This window comes from Nelusetta ayraudi, unplaced genomic scaffold, assembly GCF_046127955.1.
Source record: "Nelusetta ayraudi isolate G7.1 ecotype Tasmania unplaced genomic scaffold, CSIRO-AGI_Nayr_v1 ptg000042l, whole genome shotgun sequence".
Classification (NCBI taxonomy): Eukaryota; Metazoa; Chordata; class Actinopteri; order Tetraodontiformes; family Monacanthidae; genus Nelusetta; species Nelusetta ayraudi.
The window spans coordinates 16,509,593-16,533,973 of NW_027466092.1; the positions used below are offsets into that span (position 1 = coordinate 16,509,593).

Consider the following 24,381-nt stretch of genomic DNA (forward strand, 5'->3'; position numbering starts at 1 on the left):
GGCATCACGGATTGAGGACGATTTTTCGCGGATGACGACTCCTTCAGCGAGAATTTAGTAAAAGAAAATCGGTCGGAAATTTTGAGGTAGGTGGGAACTTAAGATGGCGGCCTTGGGAGGGAGGGGGGCAAGGAGGAAGTAATGGGGGGACCGAGGGGGGCGCGGGGCTAACGATTGGGAATACACTTGCGTCGCCTGGAATTTGGTAGCGCTCTCAAATGGACTGCTTTTGTGTTGGTTGGTATTGTCGCTACCCTAAACGGATGTCTGAAAGGAACAGCCTCAACGTCGAGGGACATGCGCTCAACATTTTCTTTGCGGAAAGAAACGAATGTGGAACAATCAATTCCCTGCCGTCGCTTCTTGGGGAGCCGACCGTTGACCGTAGTAGTCCCCCTCCGTTCCCCGCGTAGCCGTTGCAAAATTTATATGTAACTTAATAACGTTTAAGGTTAAACATTTTCTCTATGGGGATACACACGAATATTTGTTAGCATTTGAAAATGAATAATTTTAAATAATAAAAAAAATGTCGCTCAAACATATTTGACCCCACGCAATGACGTCACGAGTGATTGTCCCCCCTCTAACAGTGCATGCAGAAGCGGGCTTTAATGCGACTTTTCAGTTGTCTTTTTTTTGTTTCCAGTTGCGAAGTGACTTATGAGATGCCACCGCTCGTTTGAGGAGTTTGCTCATTACACAATTGCGGGTGGTAGGATTCGAAATCTGCGCACAAAAGCCCCCCCCGAACGCACCCAACCAACTATTCTACGTTGCTAGTTAGCAGGCAGTTTTCCTCCAGTGCCACCCAAGCAGTGTTTTTGTCCAAGCTAAGGCTAGCTAGCTGGCTAGCCAGCCCCGCTCGCCTCATCGGCAGCGTTAACGCGTCAATGTTAACCGTTTTAAATCGGCGGCTCGGATATAAAGCACGATTCCGAATTTGTGTTAGCATTCCCACGCCACAAAATGGAATAGAAAGTGGAGTCCGTCCCGTTTCATCGTTTCATCTCTGGAGCGCAGCGACCGCTCACAGAATTAACTAAATATAAAGAGACGTTCGTAAGCTAAATACACACATTAAAGCTCGCATTGGCGACAAGTGGCAGTGATGAATCAAATAAACGTCTAAACCAGCATCAAATGAATGACTGGAGGCCCGCGCGCTCGCTCGCTCGCCGGCTCTTAGCACGAGAGCGCGTGCTGCAGAATTCCCAACATCTTCCGGTGGGCGACTGCAGCAGATGCAACTTGGAGCTCGCCAGCGGAGCCGCTGCTTCACTCGGTACATATCGTGACAGGCCAAACGATGCACATGCAAAATAAAACAAACTGTGGACCCGAACGGTTGTTTACTAAGGCTGCTCTACCAGGAGTTGTTGCTGCTGCTTCTGCTTGTAGCCCGTGACGTGTAGTCAGTCATCGTTCCCAACGTTCACATTGTATTTCGGTTTTGTTTATGTAGCCGACGAGTGAATGTTGTAGATCCTTTGGGAAACCCCCCACAGTTGAAGGGAAGGAAGGTCGGTGTGGAGTTTGGTGAAACTTACCATGCATGTGTCTCCCTCAGAACATGTGGAGGGGAGCCTAATTTCAGCATCCTGGAAGTAGAAAGCACAGAAGATCTGTGTCTCACACCACAGTCAGGTGAGAGGTTGTTTTTTAAAAAAAGTTTGTAATATATATTAACATGTATACTACCAATGTTTATCAGTTGTCTTGTTGATTGAGATGCCGAATGTTTTGTTTTTGGAGAGGGGTACAAAATGTGAACGTACAGCGATTGCCCAACAGTAATTTATTTGTTTTGAGAATCACAATCTTTGAATGCAGGAGCTGCGGCTTTGCTTACCACCTGTTTTCCCCTGCAGGTGCTGTGTGTAGCCAGGACAGCACAGGGGAAGAAAGCCTTGAGGAGGAGGCGGTGCGGCAGCGTGCCCCTCCGGCTGTGGATGTGCTGGGTGGCGACCCCCAGGCTGCACAGAATGTGGCTGGGGAGTTGCCTCGGCATGCCCCGCAGCCGGTCAAAGCTGCCCCCCGCCCAGACCCTCCGCTCACCTGTCCGTCCAGCGTGCCATTGCCGGAAAGCAACGACTCGGCTTTCTCCAGCATGGAGAGTGCCGCTCCGAGCCTCTTGCCCGGGACTCTCCCGCTCAGCAGCGACTCCGAGGAGAACGTCTCAGAAAAGGCTCCTGCCGAGGAGAGCGTCGCTGGAGTTCCCCGGTCCCTGCCAGTATCGCTCACCAAGGATTGTAGTTCCTCTGTTGGGATACAAACGCTTTCCTCCCCTCTTTCTCCGCCGCTCACCTCGGATGAACGGGTGGACGGCGCGGAGCAAGAGGTGCATTACGGGTCACAAACTGATAAAGAGAAAAGCTGCTCCGTTAGTCAAAGAAATGAGATCCAGCCGCCTGGAGGAGAGGGCGCAGGACTCGGGGTTAAGATGGGCACAAAAGAGAACCAGGCCGGCGTGTCGGAATACAAACCAGAGACTGCAACAAATGCCAAACTTGATGGAAAAGAGCACACAAGTCCGCAATCTCAAAGCAACTCCGCGGCCTCACCGGTGCAACAATCAGGAGTCGCTGTCAAAGACGGCGCTGCGGAGCTGTGCGACGGGAAGGAGAGTCAGAGCGGCGCTGGAACTCTGGAGGAGGCTGCAGAGCGGACGGACGGTCGGCAGGACACACGGCCGTCCCCGCTGCCCTCGCCTTCACCCGGCGACGGTGACGTTGAACAAACTGACATATCAAAAACACAACCAAATTTCAAAGACACCTCAAACGACGGCAGACAAACACAGAAGGCAAATTCAGTGGAGGCCGGACTCGTCACCGAGGGAGCTCGACCTCCTCCTCCCCCAGACGGAATAATGGAGAATGTAAAGACGGCAGAGTCGCTTCCGGGGTTGGAAGGAGACTCGGCGTCCGCCAGCGAGGGGGCCGTCCTCCAGACGAGCGGCGGCGGCCCCCCTGACGGGAAGCAGCTGCAGGGCTGCGCGGGAGGAGGAGGAGAAGAAGAAGGACTGAGCACGGCGGTGGTCTCCTTCACCGCCTCCACCGAGGAGGCGGTGGAGGAGGAGGAGGACCGCCCCCCCACCGTCTACGACACCAGCCTGGTGGTGGCCCTGCAGGAGCAGGTGGTGGTCCCGGGCGAGGCGTCGCACTCCCCCGAGGGGCTCCTCGGCGCCGAGACGCTGGTGCACTCAGTCCACGCCCAGGAGATCGTGGTGGTGGGCGAGGACGGCCAGCTGGGCGGCGACTGGGCCGACGTGCAGCTCAACCAGAGCTACCTGCTGCAGCGGGAGGACGGCAGCGTGTGCGAGGCCGCCATCGTCAACCAGCTGGCGGCGCAGGGCGTCCAGGGCGACCTGGAGCTGCACTCGCAGCCCGTGGAGGTCTACCAGTTCTGCAGCCTGGTGGAGGAGGTGGCCGAAGAGACAGTGTGCGGCCCGGGGTCCCACTCGCCCGAGTACGAGGTCAACCTGTTCAACGCGCTGCTGGAGCACTCGGAGGACTTCAAGCAGGAGCTGCACGCCATCAGCGAGGGCGACACCGTCATCATCACCCAGCAGCCTCTGCAGCACGACGCCGCCCACACCCTGGCGCCGCCGCCTCGGCCCGACGGCAGCCTGGCCCTGAAGGGCCCCCGGGTGGCTGCCGTCAGCCAGCACCTGGTGCTGGACGCCAACCGAGCCGTTCAAGTGTCGGCCAACTCCGGCGAGGTCTGCCTGGTGCAGGTGGCCGCCGAGGCGCCCCAGACCTTCACCATCCAACGAGGAGAAGACGGCCTGCAGATTGTGACGCCTCGCTCGCAGGCGGTTGAGGAGGAGGAGGAGGAGGAGGTGGGGGACGGGAGCGGCGCTCCCCAGGCGGAGGCGGCGGCAGGTGTGCTGTCGCTGGTGTCGGCGGGCGACGACGGCGCCATCAAACTGCCCGTCGCCGTCACCGTCCGCGTCTCTCACGGGCAGCACCCGACCCCGCAGGTGACGGTGGTGAGCGCCGCAGCCCCGGTGCCGAGTCTTCAGAGCGTTGCCGTCTCCGCCGGGCCCGGCCCGGGGACCCTTGCCACCGCCTCCCAGTCCTCTCCCAGCCCGAACCTCCTGCTCAAACGAGGAGAAACCCCCCACCTGAAACCCCCGACCTCGCTTCCGGCGCAGGTGTCCAGCCAGCAGAGCGCGAGCGGCCAGCTGGCCAACGCCCACAGCTCGCGGCGTGGCGGCGCGGTGACCGAGTGCCTTCCTCAACGCGTCGCTGCGGCTGATCAGACGCGGCGCTCTGTCAATCAAACGCCCGCCACGTCGCTCCCCTCCACAGGAAAATCTGCTAAAGAGGCCTTTATGGATGAAACTCAGCCGACGGGGAACTCTGATGTCGTCTCGGAGGACGTCGTCGCTCCTGCCGTCACTCCCAACTCCCTGACCACGCTCCCGCCGTCAGCAGAAAGTCCCAGTGACCCCGCTGGACAGCAGGACTCGCTCTACATGGAGGATGAGCTGGAGGACATGGATCAGGACGAAGGTCTGGGCGACGGCGACGCCCTGGAGGCCACTTCCGGACAGATGAGCAGCCCCGAGGAGGCCAGCGACGAGGACCCTGACAAGACGGAGGGCGAGATGACCACCCCTGCACGCTCGCACAAGGTAGTGGCTCTGAAGCGGTTTGTGGTCAACCTGTTGAATGTCATCTATAAACGGCTTCATTCGCCAAGTAGTTTTTTCTTTTTCAGCTGTTGCTGTCGCTCTAATGCACAAAGTTGAATAACAAAGTGTCTGTGAAGCTTTTCAGTCGTCCAGGTCATCTTAAAGCAGGAGGGTTCAGTCAGGGCAACTGGACTCGTTCGTTTCGCCTCTCATCTGAAGGGCTTTCGGTTCTGAATGAACTGAAGAGGCCTTTCAGATGAGAGGCGAAACATCTTCAAGATCGCAAGAAGAACAAATCCAGTTGCCCCAACTGAACCCTTCTACCTTAAATAAAAAAGAGAAAAACCTCAGTATGAACTGGCTGGATTGGGACTAAATTATATCAATTCCAAGCTGGACCATCAATGAATGTCCATCCGTCCACTCTGTAGTATTGTAATGGTGATTACGATGATGCTAAAACGCCATTGTATGCTACTTTGTGGTGCTTGTTATTATAACGCAAAACATGCGACATCCTGTCACATGTCATCTGTCAATGACAAATTAATTTCTGTTGATTTGGTTTCTTTCTGAATGACTTTGAAAAACTTATTTAAAAAAAAAAATGTACTCATCCTTGTCATGTGATCAGTGTTTGTTTCATGAGTATGGCCACATGTATGTTTACATGTAGTGTGACAGAGGGACAGTTGGACAGACACAGAGAGGTTCACGCTCTGCTGAATGTGCGCAGCCTCTGTGCAGCAGTAGTGTGTCACGGTTTATTTTATTCATCGGTAGTTCTTCAAAAAGTATGAGCGGATTCATGCAGGTTTTCTGTCGTTCTGCCAGTCTTACGTCTGTCACATTGCCTGACTTTTAACTGTGGCTTTTCCTCTTTCCAGTGGATGGGCGACGGAGTCACCGCCTCCCAGTCCACCTCCTCACTTTACTCCAGTCCTTCACCCAGCAGCGACTGGTCTGCTCGGCGCCGGGAGCGCTCGTCGCCTCTGCGGGGCCCTCACGGCAAGTTTGTCTCCCCTTCCTCCGTCTGCGGCTACTCTTCCTCCACCTCCTCCCCACTGGACCAGAACACCCCTCAGCGCCCGCGTGGAGAGCGTCACACAGACATGGCCGAGCAGGCTAAGCATGTAAGTTAGAATCTGGAAGCCTGAATTGAATCTCTCAAAATTAAATTTGGATATTTGATTTTTTACAGAAGCGGTTTGAAGTGGCCACAAAAATTGCCAGTGCATGATTGGCAGTAACTTGCTTGAAATATGCTATACTTGAAATACATGCATCAGTGAAGAAACTGTTTTCTAAAAAAAACATTTCGTCTCTGTTCTGTTTTCAAATGAAGTCAATCTGAAAAAAAGCAAAGTTTAACTTGAATACGCTTTAAATTTAAATGAGCTTTTTTTTAATACAATTGAAAAGTTTCAGAAGTGCTCTTGCAGTGCACTGGTGTCTTATTAGCATTGAATGACGGGTCATTGCCTCCTGCAGGAAGCAGACATTGAGCATCGAACTCAGGCACTGAAGCGGGAGGGCTTCTGGTCCATGAAGCGTCTCACCCGTCTGACGGAGCCACAGCGGCCTAAAGTTCACTGGGAATACCTGTGTGAGGAGATGCAGTGGCTCTCTGCCGACTTTGCCCAAGAGAGGCGATGGAAGAGAGGCGTGGCCAGGAAGGTAACCCAGAAGTCTTTGTCCCGCAGCAGCGTTGCGTAAAGTAAAGCTAGAAAATAGCACACTGTGTACTCTTTCCGTGCTTCAGATGTATTGTGTTGTTGTCGTGGCTTGCCAGGTGGTGCGAATGGTGATGCGACACCACGAGGAGCTGAGGCAGAAAGAGGAAAAAGCCAAAAGAGACGAGCACGCCAAGATCAGACGAGTGGCCTCCTCCATTGCGAAGGAAGTGCGAGCGTTTTGGAGCAGTGTTGAGAAGGTAACGTTCACGCCTCTTTCCACCGGTGAAACCATCCAGGTGTCCTCATGAAAGATCACCTCTGTTGACTAGCCAATTATGATTTATGCTATGTGCTTTGTGTACAGGTGGTTCAGTACAAGCAGCAGTCCAGGCTGGAGGAGAAGAGGAAGAAGGCGCTGGACCTCCAGCTGGACTTCATTGTGGGCCAGACGGAGAAGTACTCTGACCTCCTCAGCAAGTCGCTCGCACCCATCAGGCCCCCCGAGACCGTCCCACCCACGGCCAAAACCCCTCTGCCCGCTGCTGTCGATGACGAGGGTGAGAATCTGTCTTCATTTATTAAGAAAAAAAAATGCTTGACTGGCTGTGTGTGACATTGCCTTCAGAGTTGAAACTCAGAGAGGGACGTTGCCATAGCTACACTCTGGTGACTGATTCAAAAGTGTTTACCACTGAGGTATGGTGCATTGTGCAAACAAAAGCTTTTCTTCACTGTCTTTGTCAAGGAGAGCTGGGCGATAGGGAATTAAAAAAAATAGTTGTCGTAGTTGAATAAGCTACTAAACTACACCAATACTATTGAACTGTAGTGACTTCACTAAATATGTGATCATGTTAAACTACGGTAAACTAATGGCAGCACTGTGGACAAGGCCATTAAAAACGTGGCTCTGGCTTAATGACTTCAGTCAGCCATTGCACACGCGAGGTTGTTTGACTGCATTAGGCTCCGTCTTGCAGAGAGACGCTTGCATATTACATTGTGCATGTTGCGTGCATGAAACGGAGCTGTGCTGAAGCCCACCCACGGCAACTGTGCCAAGGCCAGCGAGGGTTACCATGCTGTGAGCGTGTTGCTCACACAAATAGGTCATCAACAGGAGTTTGTCTTGTGTTGTAGCAAGAACGTGTTGCAGCCAAGAACTGAAATCTCTGCAGGCGGTGGCCCATGCATGTGAGATTCTCTTTTTATTTCTCCAAGAAAGACTTCTAATCCGTTTATAACTTTTCTCCTCTTGCAGATGGAGACTTTGAGCCAACCATGGAGGAGGAAGATGATGAGGAGACCATAGAGGTGGAGGAGCAGCAGGAGGGCAACGATGCCGAGAGCCACCAACGGGAGATTGAGCTGCTGAAAGAGGAGGGTTTGCTCCCTCTTGACCAGTTACTCAGCACCCTCAACTTGCCGCAGGTATAAACATGCACAGATTTTTTTTCTCTTCAAAAATAGAAGATTTCCGAATTTTTTGCCAACTACCACACAGTTTTTTTTTTTTTTTTGTAATTTATTGTTTATTTGGAGAAGCGAGTGTACAGACATTTTCTCTTGCGTACAATATAAAGTCCACATCAAGTGTGGATATGAAAATATAATTGCTAATCCAATTTTTTTTTATAACATTTTTTAATAACCATAACAGAACGGAATAAGTGAGCAAGTGAGAGGGTCTACCCCATTCCTTTTAACATAAAAAAGAAAGAAAGAAAAGAAAAAAAAAACACACAGTAAAATGTGTATCATCTAATGAACCACACATTTTTAAAACAACATGACAGGGTCAGTGGTTTGGAGAATTTAATGACAGCTTTGCTTCAACTCTAGTCTCTAGTCTGCTGATGGAACAGATTCTGGCCATGTTTGAAATTGATCTGATTGCAGTTGAAGAGGCCACGAAACCACATTTACACAGGACACTTAAGACTATAACAAAAGTACTCTGGTGATACCGTACCACTCCAAACGGGAGCTTTTTAATGCTGTGGTTTTAATGGAGATTGTTTTTGACGTTGGAATCCTAGAACACGATTGACTTGCATTGTTATATTCCGTATTTGGGTGAACTGTCCATTCAAGAATACGAATAGTTTCATTTAAAAAAAAACACTGATTAAATGAATCCTCCAGGAGTCGGTCTCGGAAGAAGAATGCTCAGATGAAACCTCTTCGTCGGCGGGGAACGAAGAGGAAGACGGTGAATTCACTGCCAACGAAGAGGATGGTAAGAAATTTAAATGGTGTTGGCTAATGCATCGCAATGCATTGCACTCCTTTATGTGACCTGGAACTATTTTCTTTTCATTTGAAATAATATTTTTAGCGGAGGACCAGGAGGACACCATAGCTGCTCAGGAGAAGGTTGAAGGAGATGTAAATCACGCAGAGGAACTGGATGACTTGGCCAGAGAGGGTAGAGTTCACTCTTCTCTTTATCGTGATCATCAAAGATCTGAATAAAATGTCAATTCAGTGTTTGGCTCAGAGGGTTTTGTGTGTCTGCAAGCTTTCGGTTTCTCTGAAGCTGCGGCCTTTTTCGAGATCGCTCCAGTAGACATCCACACATGAATCTGCTCTCCCTGAAGGTGACATGAGTGTGGAGGAGCTGCTGGAGAAGTACAAAGGGGCGTACGCCTCTGACTTCGAGGTTGCTTCAGCATCTGGGTCCAAAGCCAGCTCGGATTCAGAGGCGTCGGGGGATGAGGAGGTGGAGACCGATGAGGAAGAGAGCGACGCAGAGAGCAACACATCCTCTTCAGGTATTGCTGAGCCCGCAGTGAGAATCCTTTCCGGGTGATCCGCCGACCACTGCCAGCGTCCTCACGCTCGTTAATGAGTGCTTCTTTCACTACCATTTTAATACATTTTACACCATCTCCTCTTCTCAGAGTCTCCAGGTGACAGCGGTGACGAGGACGACAGTGAGAAGGATGTGGAGCAGAGTGAGCAGGAGGAGGAGGAGGAGGATGAGGAGGATTGTGGAGATGATGGGATGGAGCTCCTGTTGAAGGAGGGAGACAGCAGCCCTCCTTCCTCCAGCTCACGGCCGAAGAAAGAGATCAGCCACATCGCTGCCACTGCAGAGAGCCTGCAGCCCAAAGGCTACACGTTGGCTACCACCAAGGTCAGTCAGAAGAAGAACTAAATGGTTCCTATGTAGCTTAAATCCAAATTATTTTTGGAGGTAAAAAAAGATGCATAAAATTTTTCACCAATTTGGCCCACCAGAAAGTTGATTAAAATGAGTTTGAGTCAGTTAAGAAGCAACACCGCCATCTATTGCCGCTCCATAATACAAGTTTCCCCCTCCCATTTAAAGGTCAAGACCCCGATCCCATTCCTGCTTCACGGCACATTACGAGAGTACCAGCACATTGGACTTGACTGGCTGGTCACCATGTATGAGAAGAAGCTCAACGGCATTCTAGCTGATGAAATGGGTCTGGGCAAGACCATCCAGACCATCGCCCTGCTGGCTCATCTGGCCTGTGAAAAAGGTAAAAAGTTATTTTTGTTTCATCAGTGGTCACATTTGTTTAACATAATGATCTTCGCCTGGGCTTAACTGATATGTTTGGCCCTTCTTTTTCAGGAAACTGGGGTCCCCACCTAATCATTGTTCCCACTAGTGTGATGTTGAACTGGGAGATGGAGCTCAAACGCTGGTGCCCGGGCTTTAAAATACTCACCTACTTTGGCAGCCAGAAAGAAAGAAAGCTAAAGAGACAGGTAAGCAGCTTACTGATTTGTAAGAAGTAAAACCCTTTTGTGAATGAACCTTAGAATAGTTGGTTTCCTTTCATGGATTTGTAAATGCAAACCTTTTTTTAAAAATCATTTTTACAGCTTGACGTTGTTTGATAGTTGCGATAATGGTTGCGTTTTTGTGTTTCTGTTATTTTGTAGGGTTGGACGAAGCCCAATGCATTCCATGTCTGCATCACTTCGTACAAGCTGGTGCTGCAGGATCACCAGGCGTTCAGACGGAAATCCTGGCGGTACCTAATCCTGGACGAAGCCCAAAACATCAAGAACTTCAAGTCCCAACGCTGGCAAAGCCTGCTGAACTTCAACAGGTCAGTAGAGAGTGGTGGCCTGCGCTTTGATTAACACACATGCATGAATTTATTTAGAAACTGCTTGCGCCTTTGTAGTTGCTGTGTTTTTTTTAAATTGTTTTAGCATCAAAGATGTTTCATAGTGTTAGATCATTTTATCTGCTTTATCTGTATTATGCTAAACTCAGCTTCAGCTTATGCATTTCATCTCTACAGACATGCAGTAGACAAGTTCTAGTTGCACGTCATTTCATATAGTTTTTAACTTTCAATTGGCGATTTTCTTCAGCACTGAAGATCCTACTTTAACAAAGGCATGAACATGCTAACATTAAATTTTCCAGTGATTCTAATTTCTGGTTTTAGCGATACTGCTTAAGAACCCTCACTTAGAAAATGTCTACCTGTCACTACCGTTACTTCTCTTGTTTGTCAAAAACGTGTGTTAGTGAGTGATGCAACATACAATATTCTTTCTCTGAACACGAATGGAAAATCATCTGATCACGAAAGTCATTTCATTTTAATACCAGTGAAATCATGTCACAGTATGAAAGAATTAAAACGGGAACTTCACAAAATCTTCTGAATGAAAAAGAAAGTGAGAAAGGACTTATTCAAATGAAATCAAACTTTATTCACATTACAGTTTTCCTACATAAAATAAATTGCAAAGTGCTTCAAAAAACCAGTGCATTTTTTGCACTGCTTGCACAAATTCAAAAAACATCACCATGCATGTTAGACACCTTCAATCTGTACACATACGTTAAAACAAAAAATTCTAAATTAAAATTAAGACTGTAAAACAAGGCCGTTAGCTTTGTCCAGAAAACTATGCATCTTCAGTTTGAAGGAATGTGTTTCTTGTCACAAGTGAAAGGTGTTATTTGTAAAAAAGAGAAATCGCAATTGACATTCAGACCTATTTTGTGCTTCCCTGTGTGTGTTGCAGCCACCGGCGCCTGCTGCTGACGGGAACCCCGCTGCAGAACAGTCTGATGGAGCTGTGGTCCCTGATGCACTTCCTCATGCCACACGTCTTCCAGTCCCACCGCGAGTTCAAAGAATGGTTCTCCAACCCGTTGACGGGGATGATCGAGGGCAGCCAGGAGTACAACGAGGGCCTGGTCAAGAGGCTCCACAAGGTGCTGAGGCCGTTCCTGCTCAGGAGGATCAAGATTGACGTCGAGAAGCAGATGCCCAAGAAATTTGAGCACGTCGTGCACTGCCGCCTCTCCAAGAGGCAGCGCTTCCTCTACGATGACTTCATGGCTCTGGCCTCGTACGTCACCGCTCTGCTGTCTGGATTATTGTAGCATTGAATAGTGATGTAATTTTTGTTTTTAAGCAGGAGCTCAATTCTATGATTCATCACTTCTTTGCTTTCCTCTCAAAGGACCCGGGAGACTCTGGCCAGCGGTCACTTCATGTCTGTGATAAACATCCTGATGCAGCTCCGCAAAGTCTGCAACCACCCCAACTTGTTTGACCCTCGACCCATCCAGTCGCCCTTCATCACGCAGCCCATAGTCTTCAGAACAGCCTCCCTGGTGCAGGACGCCATCGAGGTCTCTCCATTCAAGGTTTGCCTCCACAGTTCACTCAGAAAATGTCAACCTTTTTATACACTCGGGTTTGATCCTAATTTTAGATTCTTTTTTTTTTTTTTTTGCGTCCTCAGCGCTGCGACCTTTCCATGTTTGACCTGGTTGGCCTGGAGAGCCGCAGGTCCCGCTACCAGGCAGACATCTTCCTGCCACGTCACAAAGTCAGCCGCCAGCTTATTCAGGAGATTGTGGAATGTCCTGAACCTCCACCGAGGCCCAAACCGGTCCGCATGAAGGTCAACAGGTACAGCGAGCAGTCAGCAACGCTGCAGGAGACACGGAGACAAATGATTTTGCACAACACGTATTAATGGATAACTACAACTATCTGTTTTTTTTTATTTTTAGGATGTTTCAGCCGCCCCCTAAAGGCGATAACCGGCCAGTGCTGCTGATAAACAAACCCACCTGCTCAGTTCCTCCTGCAGCTCAGACTCCCAAAGCTCCCGCAGTCACCGAACTCGCCGCAGCTCCGCCACCAGCCCCTGTGGTTCAACAAGGCAAGTGAAGCATGGCAAATGACTTTGAACACACATAAACAAAATTGCATCATTAAAGTGACCTCAGAGTTTCACTCCTTACTAGCTAACTGTAACTTTTAAAACGTTTAATCTCTTTTTCCTGTAGTGGTGTGTTCAGTGACGACGGTGCCGCCTCCCCGCCCACCGGTGCACTTGGCTGCTCAGACTGCAGTCAGGTCCAGCACTCCCAAGCCAGTTCTCACGGTGCGGCCCCCGACCGCCATTGGCACCGCCAGCATCCCTGTGAATCCCGGTCCAAACCAGAGCAACAGTCTGCCCCAGAGAGTCCTGCTCAGTCCTGACATGCAGGCCCGACTGCCTTGTAAGTACCCAAGTACCCACTGACAGTGTTCACAGTCAAAAATCACACTCACATCTCCACCAGCTCGGTTTTCATTTTAAAAAATGTGAGGTGAAAGAAGAAGAAGCCTTTTTTAATCCCACATCAGGGAAATATGCAAAATTACAGCAACAATACAATAGAACGAATGGAGATTATATTGATTAAAAATAAATAAAATAAAAATATTTAGAGGCTAATGGGGAAAAGTTGCAAGTAGGTAAAAACAGTGTGGACTAATTACGGATGTAAACACATTCCTTGATGAACTCCCAATTTTGAAACCGACGCAAATTAGCCGCTTCTTGAATTTTCCGACAAATTACATAAACTGAGTTTCACTTGCTTTTGTTCTGACTCCTCTCTCTGTGTTTCTCTCTCAGCTGGTGAGGTGGTGAGCATCGCCCAGCTTGCCTCCTTGGCAGGACGACCAGTGTCGTCGTGTCAGGGCAGCAAACCGGTCACCTTCCAGCTCCAGGGCAACAAGCTGACGCTGTCTGGAGCCCCGATCCACCAAGTCACTGCCGCCTCGGCACGCCCAGTCCAAAGTTAGTTTATTTGTTTGTTATTGAAGTGACACTGCAGTAAAAGTAGAGATGTGTCAGACTAAACTGAATGCGATATTGATACGATTCAAGTCATAAATGTCCATAACGGGAGGTTGTGGCTCTAACTGTGCTCTCACCCTGCAGGTAATGTAATGCACCTTGTGTCCACTGGGACGCAGCACCACCTCATCGCCTCCACTGCTACAGTGGCTGTTCAGTCAGCTGCCAATGCCTCCACTGCACTGCCTGCAAACCGGCTGCCTCACAACATTGTGCAAGGTTGCTAAGGGTTCATCCTTTCCACTTGTCTCTTAATAATCACTTGGTAGCAACCAGTGCATCGGCTTGCAGTTTGAAATGGGCGCTTTGAGAAGGAATGACATTTTCCCTCTCATTATGAGAGATTTAAGAATCACAGTGTTGTCTGTAAAATGCCGTAGCCTTGTTTCTCACAGCTCGTCTGCCTTCCCTCCCCAGCAGCCCCCTCGCTGGTGAGCAGCCCCGGCGTGGTCAAGATCGTTGTGCGTCAAGCAACAGGCAAGGAGGGCGGGTCCGTGCCCACACTGGCAGTGGCCCCTTCCCCTCGTGTCGCCCCCCAGGCCTCCCTCTCTCTGCACCCCCATGCCAACACAACCCCCGTCAGAACCCCCCCTCCCCTGCAGATCACCCACCGCACCCCCGGTCCCGCCACCGCCCATTACACCATAGCGCCTCCCGGAGGCCCTAGCCCCGCCCCAAACCAACCCCACCCGTCTCGTCCTGTCCTCAAAGTAGTGCAGCCCCCCCAGCCAATCCCAGTGCAGCCAGGTGAGATCACTGCGGACACAGTTTTTAAGGAAGAAAATGGTCACGTTAACTTAAGAATGTAAATATTTTAAAAGTGCAGTTAGTAACTGACACTACCTCAGGTAGATAGTTTCTTCACAATGCAAAAATAATCATGTACCAAATCTCTGCTGATCTTCCCTCAGCTCCAGCTCAGACGGTATCCTCGCCCTCCGTGTCCAAGACTTCGGCAGCCCCACGAGACGGCGGCGGCAGCAGCAGCAGCAGCAGCAGTCACACACCCAGCAACACAAAGTCCAGCTCTGTCACTCCTGGGACAAAAGCCCACCGTCCCCCCAGAAAAGTGCCTCCCCTACCTCCCCGCTCTCCTTTCCATGTGGTAAGAGCCTTGAGCGTGTGGGATATCTGATGAAAGGAAATGAGAGGACGGTGGGGTTGGCCAGCCTCTCAGATTTTCAGATGGTTAAAATGATGCTCGAGGCTTTGTGGAAATGGATTGATTTTGAGTTTGCTTTTGCAGAGCCAGTTGTGCTTAATCAAAGTTTCCCCTCTTACTCAACAGTTGTGGTTGTCAGACGCCCTGAAAGACCAGCGGGACAGTCGGCTGGACTTGATCTACCGAGTCAACGAGCGCCGCTGCGGTGCCAAGCCCATGTACGGCCAGGAGGTCCTGGACTTCCTGACGTTCCTCCCCGGTCCCAGTCCCAGGCCGGCCAGTCTGAGCTCGCTGGGGGAGTGGGGCCGCTCGGGCCACACCAGCTGCCTGTTCTCCCAGTGGCAGAACAAATGCAACTTGTGGTTCCAGAGTCACGCCGTGAAGGAGGCCATCCAAAGCATCGAGGACAGGCTGGACACGCTGAGCAACATCGTTGACAGGTGGGCAACAGTTATCGTTTTGTTCATGTGTGCATTCCTGTTTTCAACCTTTAGAACAACTAATCAACTATTTGCCTTTTCCGCCAATTTGAAGGTTTACATTTGCGATCCCACCTGTGGCGGCTCCTCCCATCTCCATGCACTCCTCCCATCCTCCTCCCTCTCTGAGCCAAAAGGAGGCGGATTTCACCTCCACGCTGTCCACCCAGGTCATCCCACTGACTCGCTGTCTTCACCGTGTCCAGTGCAACATGAGGACTCAGTTCCCGGACCTGCGGCTCATCCAGTATGACTGTGGTAAGATGCGTCTTTGAACGAAAACGACCAAGTATATTCAGTGTTGAGCAAAAGATGTGTGCGTTTTGTTTCGCTGGAAATCTGAATGTTTGTAAAAGTCATTAAAAGTATGTCTTATTTTATTGTCTACCTCCTATATAGTGATGTACATGGGTCTCTTGGGTGGTTGAGTGTGTGCGTCATAAAAGTTTCTCTGATTTTTACTGAATATTTTTTAACTTGTTATTCCTAATGGATTGTACTTGACTGTCTTTCTTACTTTTTATTGCACTATGGGAGGGAAGCCCAAACCGATGTCGTTGGAGCTACCTGTTGCATATATATATTTATGCAACAGGTAGCTCAATTTAATTTCCTGCATTAATAAAGAACATCTAATATATTTATGTCTTGTCTTCCTTTGTTTCTGTGCGCAGGCAAGCTGCAGACCCTCCACACTCTGCTGCGGAAGCTGAAGACCGGGGGCCACAGGGTGCTGATCTTCACTCAGATGACACGCATGTTGGACGTGCTGGAGCAATTCCTCAACTACCACGGACACATCTACCTCCGCTTGGATGGCAGCACCCGCGTGGAACAGAGACAGGTGAGCGAGGCGTACTGCTCCCATGGTTTGCCTCAACCTGACAGTGAATACTCTAAGGGCGCCTTACACACAGGAAGAAAAGCCCGTGCAGATGCTGCGTTGCTCTCCAAACATCTCCTCTCCTCTTCTTCTTCCTCAGTCTCTCATGGAGCGCTTCAACGCAGATCGTCGCATTTTCTGCTTCATCCTGTCGACTCGCAGTGGAGGCGTGGGCGTGAACCTGACTGGGGCCGACACCGTTGTTTTCTATGACAGCGACTGGAATCCCACCATGGATGCCCAGGCACAGGACCGCTGCCACAGAATCGGTCAGACCAGAGACGTCCACATTTACAGGTGAAGGCCGCAGTTCTGCTCACGTGATGTTTAGAACCACACTTACACTTTCATTTTTTGAGCATCTCTGCTGCATTCAGGGAGTTGAGTCTTGATCAGACGAGAGAAAGCAGGACTCTATTGTTGAAAAAGTGCTTTTTCTGTTGAAGTGAGTGAGCAACTTTGGATGTAATTTGCCAGGCTGGGAGATATGAAGTCACATGCAGACAATTTGACGCCACTGCAGGTGGAGCACATGGAATGGTGGAGGCTAAAATCAATTTGTGCGTGTCAGTCAGCAGGCTGCTCCAGTTCTTTGTGTATTGTTGTTTCTTTCTGCCGGTTGGTTGCTTGTTTCACCGTATATTATTGATGTAAAACCTGTGGTCACATGATGAATTTTGTTTTGGGGTTTAGTGAAGACATGGTCGTGTGCAGCCATTTAATGGATGTCATGCATTTTTTCAACCCTATGACCTTTTCCAGACTTTTATTTTGGAAAATTGTTTTGAGTAACGCCAGCCCTGATTAAACACAAATGCTACTATAAAACCAGATACAATTAAAAGTTGCCATAATTCTTGTAGTGACAGAATATTACGCCTGAAATCAAATGAAAGGACTTTAGATGACTTTTAGTCTGAGTTCTAGTTCATTACAATTCTAACGATAAACACATGATCTAATAAATATGCTGATGTGTTATTTCGCTGTTTGTTCTCAGGCTGATAAGTGAGCGCACTGTGGAGGAGAACATTTTGAAGAAAGCCAATCAGAAGAGGATGCTGGGAGATATGGCTATCGAGGGCGGGAACTTCACGACAGCCTTCTTCAAACAGGTAGCAATTCATGGCTGTTGATGGCCTCATTTCAAAAGCACTGTACTGAGTAGAGCTACAAACAGTGATATCACTATCATTTTTTTCATACGTGTGAGCTGGTTCCATCCCTTCTATTTTGTTTATTTGACTTAGTTTGCTGTTGTTATTACAATTTAACAATCAAACTCATCTCTAACTCCTTGAATTGAATCATCTTCTAAAGTAATGCATCTGGTGACTTAGGCATTGTGAGCAGTCAAATTTGTTATTAACATTATTTGTTAATATAAATCGTCTCTTAGTCTATTGTGATAATGTGACATTAAGCAGTTCTAGTACCAAAGGAGTCATTGTCCGGTGTTGTCTGTGTCTCCTCGAGAAATGAATTTTGTTTCGTCCTGTTCCTCAGCAAACCATCAGAGACTTGTTTGACATGAATGACGGGGAGAAGCGGGAGGTGGCCGTGGAGCTTTCAGTGCCACCAACTGAGGAGGAGGAAACTGTTAACAAACAGAGCACCACCATCCTGGAGCAGGTTGGTCATAAAATAATGTTAAATCTAGTTTTGTGCTCGTACAACAACTGCCAAAAAAAAGTGTGGTCACCTCATTCTGGACTGATTCCTGTAGGCTCTTTGTCGTGCTGAGGATGAGGAGGACATTGTGGCGGCCTCACAGGCCAAAGCAGAGCAAGTGGCGGAATTGGCAGAGTTCAATGAGAGCATACCATTGGACGATGGTGGGGAGCAGGAGGAAGTGGAGGAGCTTTCCAAGGCGGAGCAGGAAATAGCTGCTCTGGTGGAGCAGGTGAGCAATCAAGCAGTGATTTATCATCCAGAATATTCGTCAGTTTAAAAGTCCTAAGTCTTACTTTTCTGCCTCACTCTACTAGCTTACACCTATTGAACGGTATGCCATGAACTTCCTGGAAGCCTCCCTGGAAGATGTTTGCAAAGAGGAGTTGAAGCAAGCTGAGGTAAACAGGGCCTGAATGTTAAAGGGGTTTTAATCTGCAACATTATTATGAAAATGTGACTGTGACTGTGACTGTTGTTTCCTGCCTTGCTCTGCTTAGGAACAAGTGGAGGCTGCCAGGAAAGGCTTGGACCAGGCCAAGGAGGAGGGCCTTAAGCTTCACGCGTCATCCGACGACGAAGACAATGACTTCCTGTCACCTCTCTCGTCCGAGGCGGCTCAGCCGACCCCGGCCCGGCGTGGACGCAAACCCAAGGACAAGGACAAAGTGGTCACCTCGACCAGGACGAGTGGTCGGCTGCGCGGCGCCTCGCCTGAACCCGACCCGGAGCCCGCCGCCCCCAGAGAAGTGCCTGAGAGACTCCGCTTTGGCCTGAGAGGCCGAGGAGCTGCCAAAGATACCGGCGCCGGGTCGGCCACCCCATCCCGCTTGGAACACCACAAAAGCTCCTCGGCCAACAGGCTGCAAGATTCCTCCAAATCCTCCAAAACGCCGTCTCCAGTCCGAGACCAGCAGGCTTCAAAAAGCAGAACTTTACCAAACCGCTCCCAAAGCAGCCCAGTGCCTTCCCCTCCGTCGACGTCTCCGCTCGGCGGGAAACTGCAGAGTGGCGGCGAGCCGGATGGCAAAAACTCCAAGTCGGGCCGAGAGGAGAAGGAGGGAGGGAGCGACAGGAAGGTGTCCGACTCGGCCGGAGAACCCGGTGCCCTGGCCGAGCACAAAGCGAAGGACGACGACGGCGGCGGTGGCGGCGCCGCCAAAGACCCCGGCGCCATGTCTCCGCCCTCCACCAGCTCCCGCTCGCCTCGCAAGCGGCAGTCGGCCGACGGCGAGGTGCTGCGGGGCCTGGTGGAAGACTCGCCCTCGGCCAAAGTCCTGCGGAAGCTGCCGGGGCGGCTGGTCACCGTCGTGGAGGAGAAGGAGCCCAGGAGGAGGCGACGGCGAGGCAGCGGCACCGCGGGCGGAGCCTCGTCGGAGGAGGCGGCTGCGGAGGAGGGCGCCGCTGCCGCATTGGGCGAGGACGCCGCCAAGGACCACCGAGGAGCATCGCCCAACCCTGACGGCAAACACAGGGCGGCGACGGCCAACTGCCCCCCGGACCAACTGGACTCCGCCCCCGGCCCGCCTGCGGCCCCGCAGCCCGTCAGGAGCTACCCTCCTTACTCCCCGCCGCACCTCTCCCCCGACATGCCTGTGCTGAGGAACCTGCCCGTGCGACGCAGGCTGGAAACCGAGTCGCGGATGGCGGCCCAGCTGGGCGAGCAGCAGCTCCCCGCGGGCCGAGGAAGAGGCGGTGGCCAGGCCCGCCGGCCAGAGACGGCGCCGGGCCGGGACGGCGCTCCGGCCTCCTCGGAGTCCAGCGTCAACTCTCTGGTGCCCGCGAAAAGGAAAAGAGGGCGACCTCCGAAGACGCCGCCCAGGTTGGCCGAGCCCGACAAGATGGTGACCCCGCCCTCCCTGCCCACCTCCCCGCTCGAGGAGGGGAACCCCACGCTCTCCCCCAAGCGCAAGCGGGGCCGCCCTCGGAAAGACTCGGCCACCGCGCCGGAAACTGTGAGCGACGGACAGAACGCCCGACACGGGGTCCCCGCTGCAGGGACACCTGGGATGTCCAAACTCGGGGTTAGCAAAGAGCTAACGCCGCCATCAGCCTCCCCTCCGACCAGCGCTGCGAGCAAGGCCTCAAGCAAGACGAGCAAAGCTGAGGACACCGACTGCCAGCCTGAGGCTCCAAAGGCGCCTCCAACCTGCTCAACAGCCAGCGAACCTTCAGCCACGGCTGCAGCTCCCCTTAAAGAAGCCCCTCAGTGGGCAGCAGCGCCCCCTGGTGTTGCTCCTCCTCTCCCAGCCCAGTCCCAGGCTCCCTCGGCTTCCTGTGTTTCTGTCCCTGCTGTCCCTCCGACGGCACCAAGTTCCACAGCTCCACCACTGCCTGCCGCCACCACCACGTCTCCCCCCAGTGTGAAAACGACCCCGGCGGCTCCGGCGCCGGCCAGAGCGCCACCGGACTCCAAATCCTCCGTCTCCACAAGTGTGAAAACGACCCCGGCGGCTCCGGCGCCGGCCAGAGCGCCACCGGACTCCAAATCCTCCGTCTCCACAAGTGTGAAAACGACCCCGGTGGCTCCGGCGCCGGCTAGAGCGCCACCGGACTCCAAATCCTCCGTCTCCACAAGTGTGACAACGACAGAATCGAACATTGATGGAACCACTCCAGCCTCCAAAGCAGCTCCCGCTCCTTCACCTGTTTCACCTTCTCCCCTTTCTGTCCAAGTCGACTCCGCGTCACTCACAACATCTTGCAACGTTTGGCCCGAGATGGTTTCACCAGCGACCGCCACTGTGGCCGAGCCTCCTCCAGCCAGGAAAGACTCGCAGCACGACTCCTCCCTGTCGTCCTCATCCGCTGCCTCTGTCGACATCACCGAGGCAGCAGCAGCAGCCACCAGCCAGCATTTGGCTTCAACATCACATCCACCTGCCCTTGCTACGACCTCAGCAACAGTAACAACGACTACGACGACCACGATGACGGCGGCGGTAAAAACTCCCCCGGCAAATGCAAGTTCAGACACGACTCCCTCCGCTGGCGGAGTTGTGTCCTGCACTCCAACTACTGCTGCTTTAATAGTTCTATCATCAGGTCCCCCGTCTCTGGCTGAAGCAGCATCTAGTGTGACAGCCACCGATGACAAACTGCCATCGAAGCCAGTCGCTCCCATGGCGACACCCTTTAGCGTGGAAAGCATCGTCTGCGCGGCAGGCGCGGCGAGCTGCACTTCCACACCACCAACACCTCCCAGTGGGACCTCCGAGGCCGACAAAGCCCCCTCATCTGGATCGGCGGCTCCTCCGGTGGAAGGAGGAGAGCCCGACTGCTCGACCACTGCGGAAAAAACTGCCAAGAGTCCACCGGCTCCTCCGCTAGCAACCAGCGCCACCGCCGACGCACCTTGCACCTCCCCTGCAGTCGCCACGTCATCAACTCCAGGAGGGTCTGGTTCCGTCTCCCCCAAGCACGACGCCGCCTCCACCCATCCTAGCGTAGCCTCCACGGTTTCCCCTGCGCCCACCACCCAAACCTCTGCTGCCCCCAACCCTCAAGGACAGCCTCCTCCACCCTCTGCACCTTCTCAGGCAACACCCGCCGAGGTCCAGCCCGGCCCGCAAACGCCCGAAACTTCTGTAGCTCCACCTGAGCCAACACAGGAAGCAGCGGAGTTGGGAATGGATGTGGAGGACGCCGAAGCTGACGGAGGGCAAACCAACGAAGAAGACTCGTCCAAACCTCAGCCCAAAAGGAGGCGGGTGGAGAGTTCGTCCGAGACCAAAGAACCAGCACAGGAGGGAACGACGGGCGGAGAGCCGGAGTCGCCGGCTCGTCCGCTGGAGGAAAATGCAGAGAAGGAAGCGAAGCAGGAAGCGGAGCAAAGTGCCGGAGATCAGGACGGCCCCGTCCAGAAGCGGCCCCTCAGCCGCCAGAGCAGCCAAGAGTCGGCCCGCTCCTCCTCGCCGTCGTCCGGCTGCTCCACCTCCACGCTCACCCGCCACGCCCACCACAAGAGGACGTACGAGAACAGGCACCCGCCCAAGAAGATGCGGGTGGACGGCCCCCCGGAGGGAGGCGCCGAGGGGACCAACGAGGAGCCGGCGGAGGGGAGGCGCTCCAGGTCCTCTGAATCTTCCTCCTCCTCCTCGGACTCGGACGGCGGCGGCGGCAGGGCGGGGGGCCAGCGGCTGACCCGCTCGGCCCAGCGGGGGCAGGAGACCGCCAGAGATGCGCGGGGGGCCGGCCGGCCCGGTAGGAAGCGCGGTCGCGGCTCCAACAACGGCAACGCGTCGACCGGCGGCGACTCGGGCAGCGACACGTCGTCGGCGAGGACCGCCAGGAGGTCGGCCGACGACACGCCACCCCCGCCGCCCCCCGAGCCCCTCGTGCTGGGGAAGAGGTGCTCGGCGCTCAACGCAGCCGCCAAGCTCCTGGCCATGAAGGGCCGGGTGGACACACCCGGCCACACCCCTCGCAAAGAGGCGGGGGCCAAAGCCCCCCCGGCCTCCTCCTCCGCCGACAAGGGCAAAGCAGCCAAGAGTGCGAAGAGCGCCGCCCCCTCCCCCCAGACCAACTCCACCAACAGCAAGAGCAAAACCTCGCCGTCCAATCAGACGACCCGCTCGGCCTCCCGCTCCACCAGGCAGCGGCCCGGCTCCCTGCTGCCCCCCCTGGAGGGGGAGTACAAGAGGACCCGCGGGCCGGAGGACAAGGCCAACAGGAAGTTGGCGGAGACGGAGCAGCAGCAGCAGCAGCAGCAGCAGCAGCAGCAGTCGCAGTCGTCGTCGCGCGGCCACAGCGCCTGCAGCAGCATGAGCAGCGACTGCGAGGGCGGCGGCGGCGGCGGCGAGGGCGGCAGCGGCGGGCGCAGCAGCCGCAGCCGCAGCAGCAGCAGCAGCAACAGCAGCCAGCGCACCGCCGGCTCCCGCAACGCCGAGCGCCGCGGCTCCCGCGCCGCCTCCTCGGGCAGCGAGCGCAGCGCCGAGCGGGGCAAGAGGGGCAGCCGCACGGAGAGGGAGAAGGAGGGCAAGGGCCCGGCGCGGGAAGGCCGCAGGTCCCGCAAGCTCCAGCAGGAGGCGCCCTGCGGCTCGGACGGCACGCCGGACCGGGTGCTGCGCAGCGTGGCGGCGCTGGCGGCGGTGCAGGCGCGCTCGCCGGCCGCCAGCACCCGCTCCTCCTCCACCTCCGCCGCCTCTTCCTCCTCCTCCTCCAGCCAGCAGCAGCAGCAACAACAGCAGCAGCAGCAGCAGCAACAACAGCAGCAGCAGCAGCAGCAGCAGCAGCGCCACAACAAGACATGACGGCGGCCGGCGCCGGAAAAAGGGAAGAGAAAATTGAAAAACGAGGCCACAGACGACGGGAAAACACACGGGGGAGGATTGAAAAAACCAAGGAACAGGACGTGGGCGAAGCGCGACGGCGGCTCCTGCTTCGTCTGTCGCCGTTCTGAGGGCAAAAAGTGCGACGCAAGCCGGGACGCTCGCTCGTCCTCAGCCTCCCCCCTCTTTTCCCAACTGGAGCCGGCCCACCCACTGTGCTCGGGAGGCTCGGGAATGCCAGACTGAGGTGCAAAAGACAGAAGGAAAAAAAATAATGAATCAATACATGAACAAATCTAGCAGACAGGCGGCGGCAGCAGTCACCAGAGGAAGTGCCGCCGGGTCAAAATATTGTTTTGGAGAGGAAGCTCCGAGGGGAGGGAGGCTAACGGGAAGCATTACGGGAGTGTCGTCGGTTGATGTGATGTACTGTAATCATGAAAATACTGGAAGACTGGTCGCTAGGAGTCGCTATGGGTTGAACAGCCCCCCCCCCCACCACCACCCTTTATTTCAGGGTCACAAGCGAGAAGTTATTTCTGTGACATGGAAACCTCTTGAGTGAGCCATCGTTCTGCGAGGTCGAAGGTTTTTAGAAAGTTTGGGTTTGGCGACTTTGGTCAGATGTCCTGACTCTTGTTTCCCTGTAGTCAGTCAATAAGTTATGCATATTTTATTATTTCTTCCAGAGTATTAGGAAGAGAGCCGATCTGTCAGTCCGTGATCTCGCTGCGCTATGCTGGAGCTTGTCATTACTTGGCCCTCCCCTCCTTTATTATGGGTTTTTGTTCATTTTTTTGTTTGTCCCTCTTTTTTTTCTTTTTTTTTACATTTCAACTTGAGTTCATTGGATTAGTTTTTTTTTTTTTTTTTTTTAAGGTCAGCCTTACATTTTTCTTTGCACATCTGACAAGGTGGCCCTTGGCAACAATGCAGAGTCGTAACCAGCTCAAGACAATTCATGGGTTCCCAAAACCTCATACCACACCCCTTCACCTCCATCATGGTGTGAGGTTGTTCTCTTTAAGACATTGCATTCTGTTCACAGAACAGGTAACACCCAGTTTTTCTTTTCCCAAACTGCCTGAAGGCGTTGAGTCCACCTTGTATTAATGTCAAAAGGGGAAGTTAATGTATTCAATAAGAGTGCCTCTTCTGGCCAAATGGGTTGATGCTTCAGAAGACCTTGTTGTTGAGCACCTAGAAGAGGGCTGTTGTCTTATTTGGTGAGGAGTGGGTTCGTACATGGTGATGGTCTTACTCTTGATTTGTCTTTGTTTGCATTCCTTTCAATCCCTTGTAATTCCACATTGTTTTACTTGAAAGATTAAGGCAATTACAGTTGAATAAAAAGACCAAAAATGAGTTGCTTCTGTTCACTGTGTTTTCTCTTTAATTATCAAAAGGGCCTTTTTCTGTGTCTTTCCATTTCCATATCTAAGACAA

The 24,381-nt window shown here is 52.7% G+C and overlaps 1 protein-coding gene across 1 annotated transcript; it reads left to right on the plus strand.

Annotated features, from left to right (window-relative positions):
- Positions 1-611: 611 nt before the first annotated feature.
- srcap (Snf2-related CREBBP activator protein) lies at positions 612-24,300 on the plus strand. Its single transcript, XM_076035579.1, has 33 exons — positions 612-1,285; positions 1,571-1,647; positions 1,872-4,642; positions 5,530-5,775; positions 6,134-6,319; positions 6,435-6,575; positions 6,683-6,875; positions 7,580-7,749; positions 8,464-8,557; positions 8,657-8,746; positions 8,919-9,092; positions 9,222-9,457; positions 9,653-9,830; positions 9,926-10,062; positions 10,240-10,409; positions 11,347-11,676; positions 11,791-11,977; positions 12,076-12,245; positions 12,350-12,501; positions 12,620-12,844; positions 13,246-13,410; positions 13,555-13,689; positions 13,888-14,217; positions 14,382-14,575; positions 14,759-15,072; positions 15,167-15,369; positions 15,786-15,955; positions 16,095-16,291; positions 16,995-17,109; positions 17,501-17,626; positions 17,721-17,897; positions 17,983-18,066; positions 18,166-24,300. The coding sequence occupies exons 1-33, from the start codon at positions 1,245-1,247 to the stop codon at positions 22,915-22,917; spliced, it is 12,930 nt and encodes a 4,309-aa protein (XP_075891694.1). The 5' UTR covers positions 612-1,244; the 3' UTR covers positions 22,918-24,300.
- Positions 24,301-24,381: the final 81 nt, after the last annotated feature.

Excerpts from the sequence above, each read along its gene's own strand:
- srcap (XM_076035579.1), top strand. The coding sequence starts at position 1,245 with ATGCAACTTGGAGCTCGCCAGCGGAGCCGCTGCTTCACTCG. Across the intron at positions 9,093-9,221 it reads GAGCAACACATCCTCTTCAG|AGTCTCCAGGTGACAGCGGT; the intron begins GTATTGCTGAGC and ends TCCTCTTCTCAG. Across the intron at positions 16,292-16,994 it reads AGAGACGTCCACATTTACAG|GCTGATAAGTGAGCGCACTG; the intron begins GTGAAGGCCGCA and ends GTTTGTTCTCAG.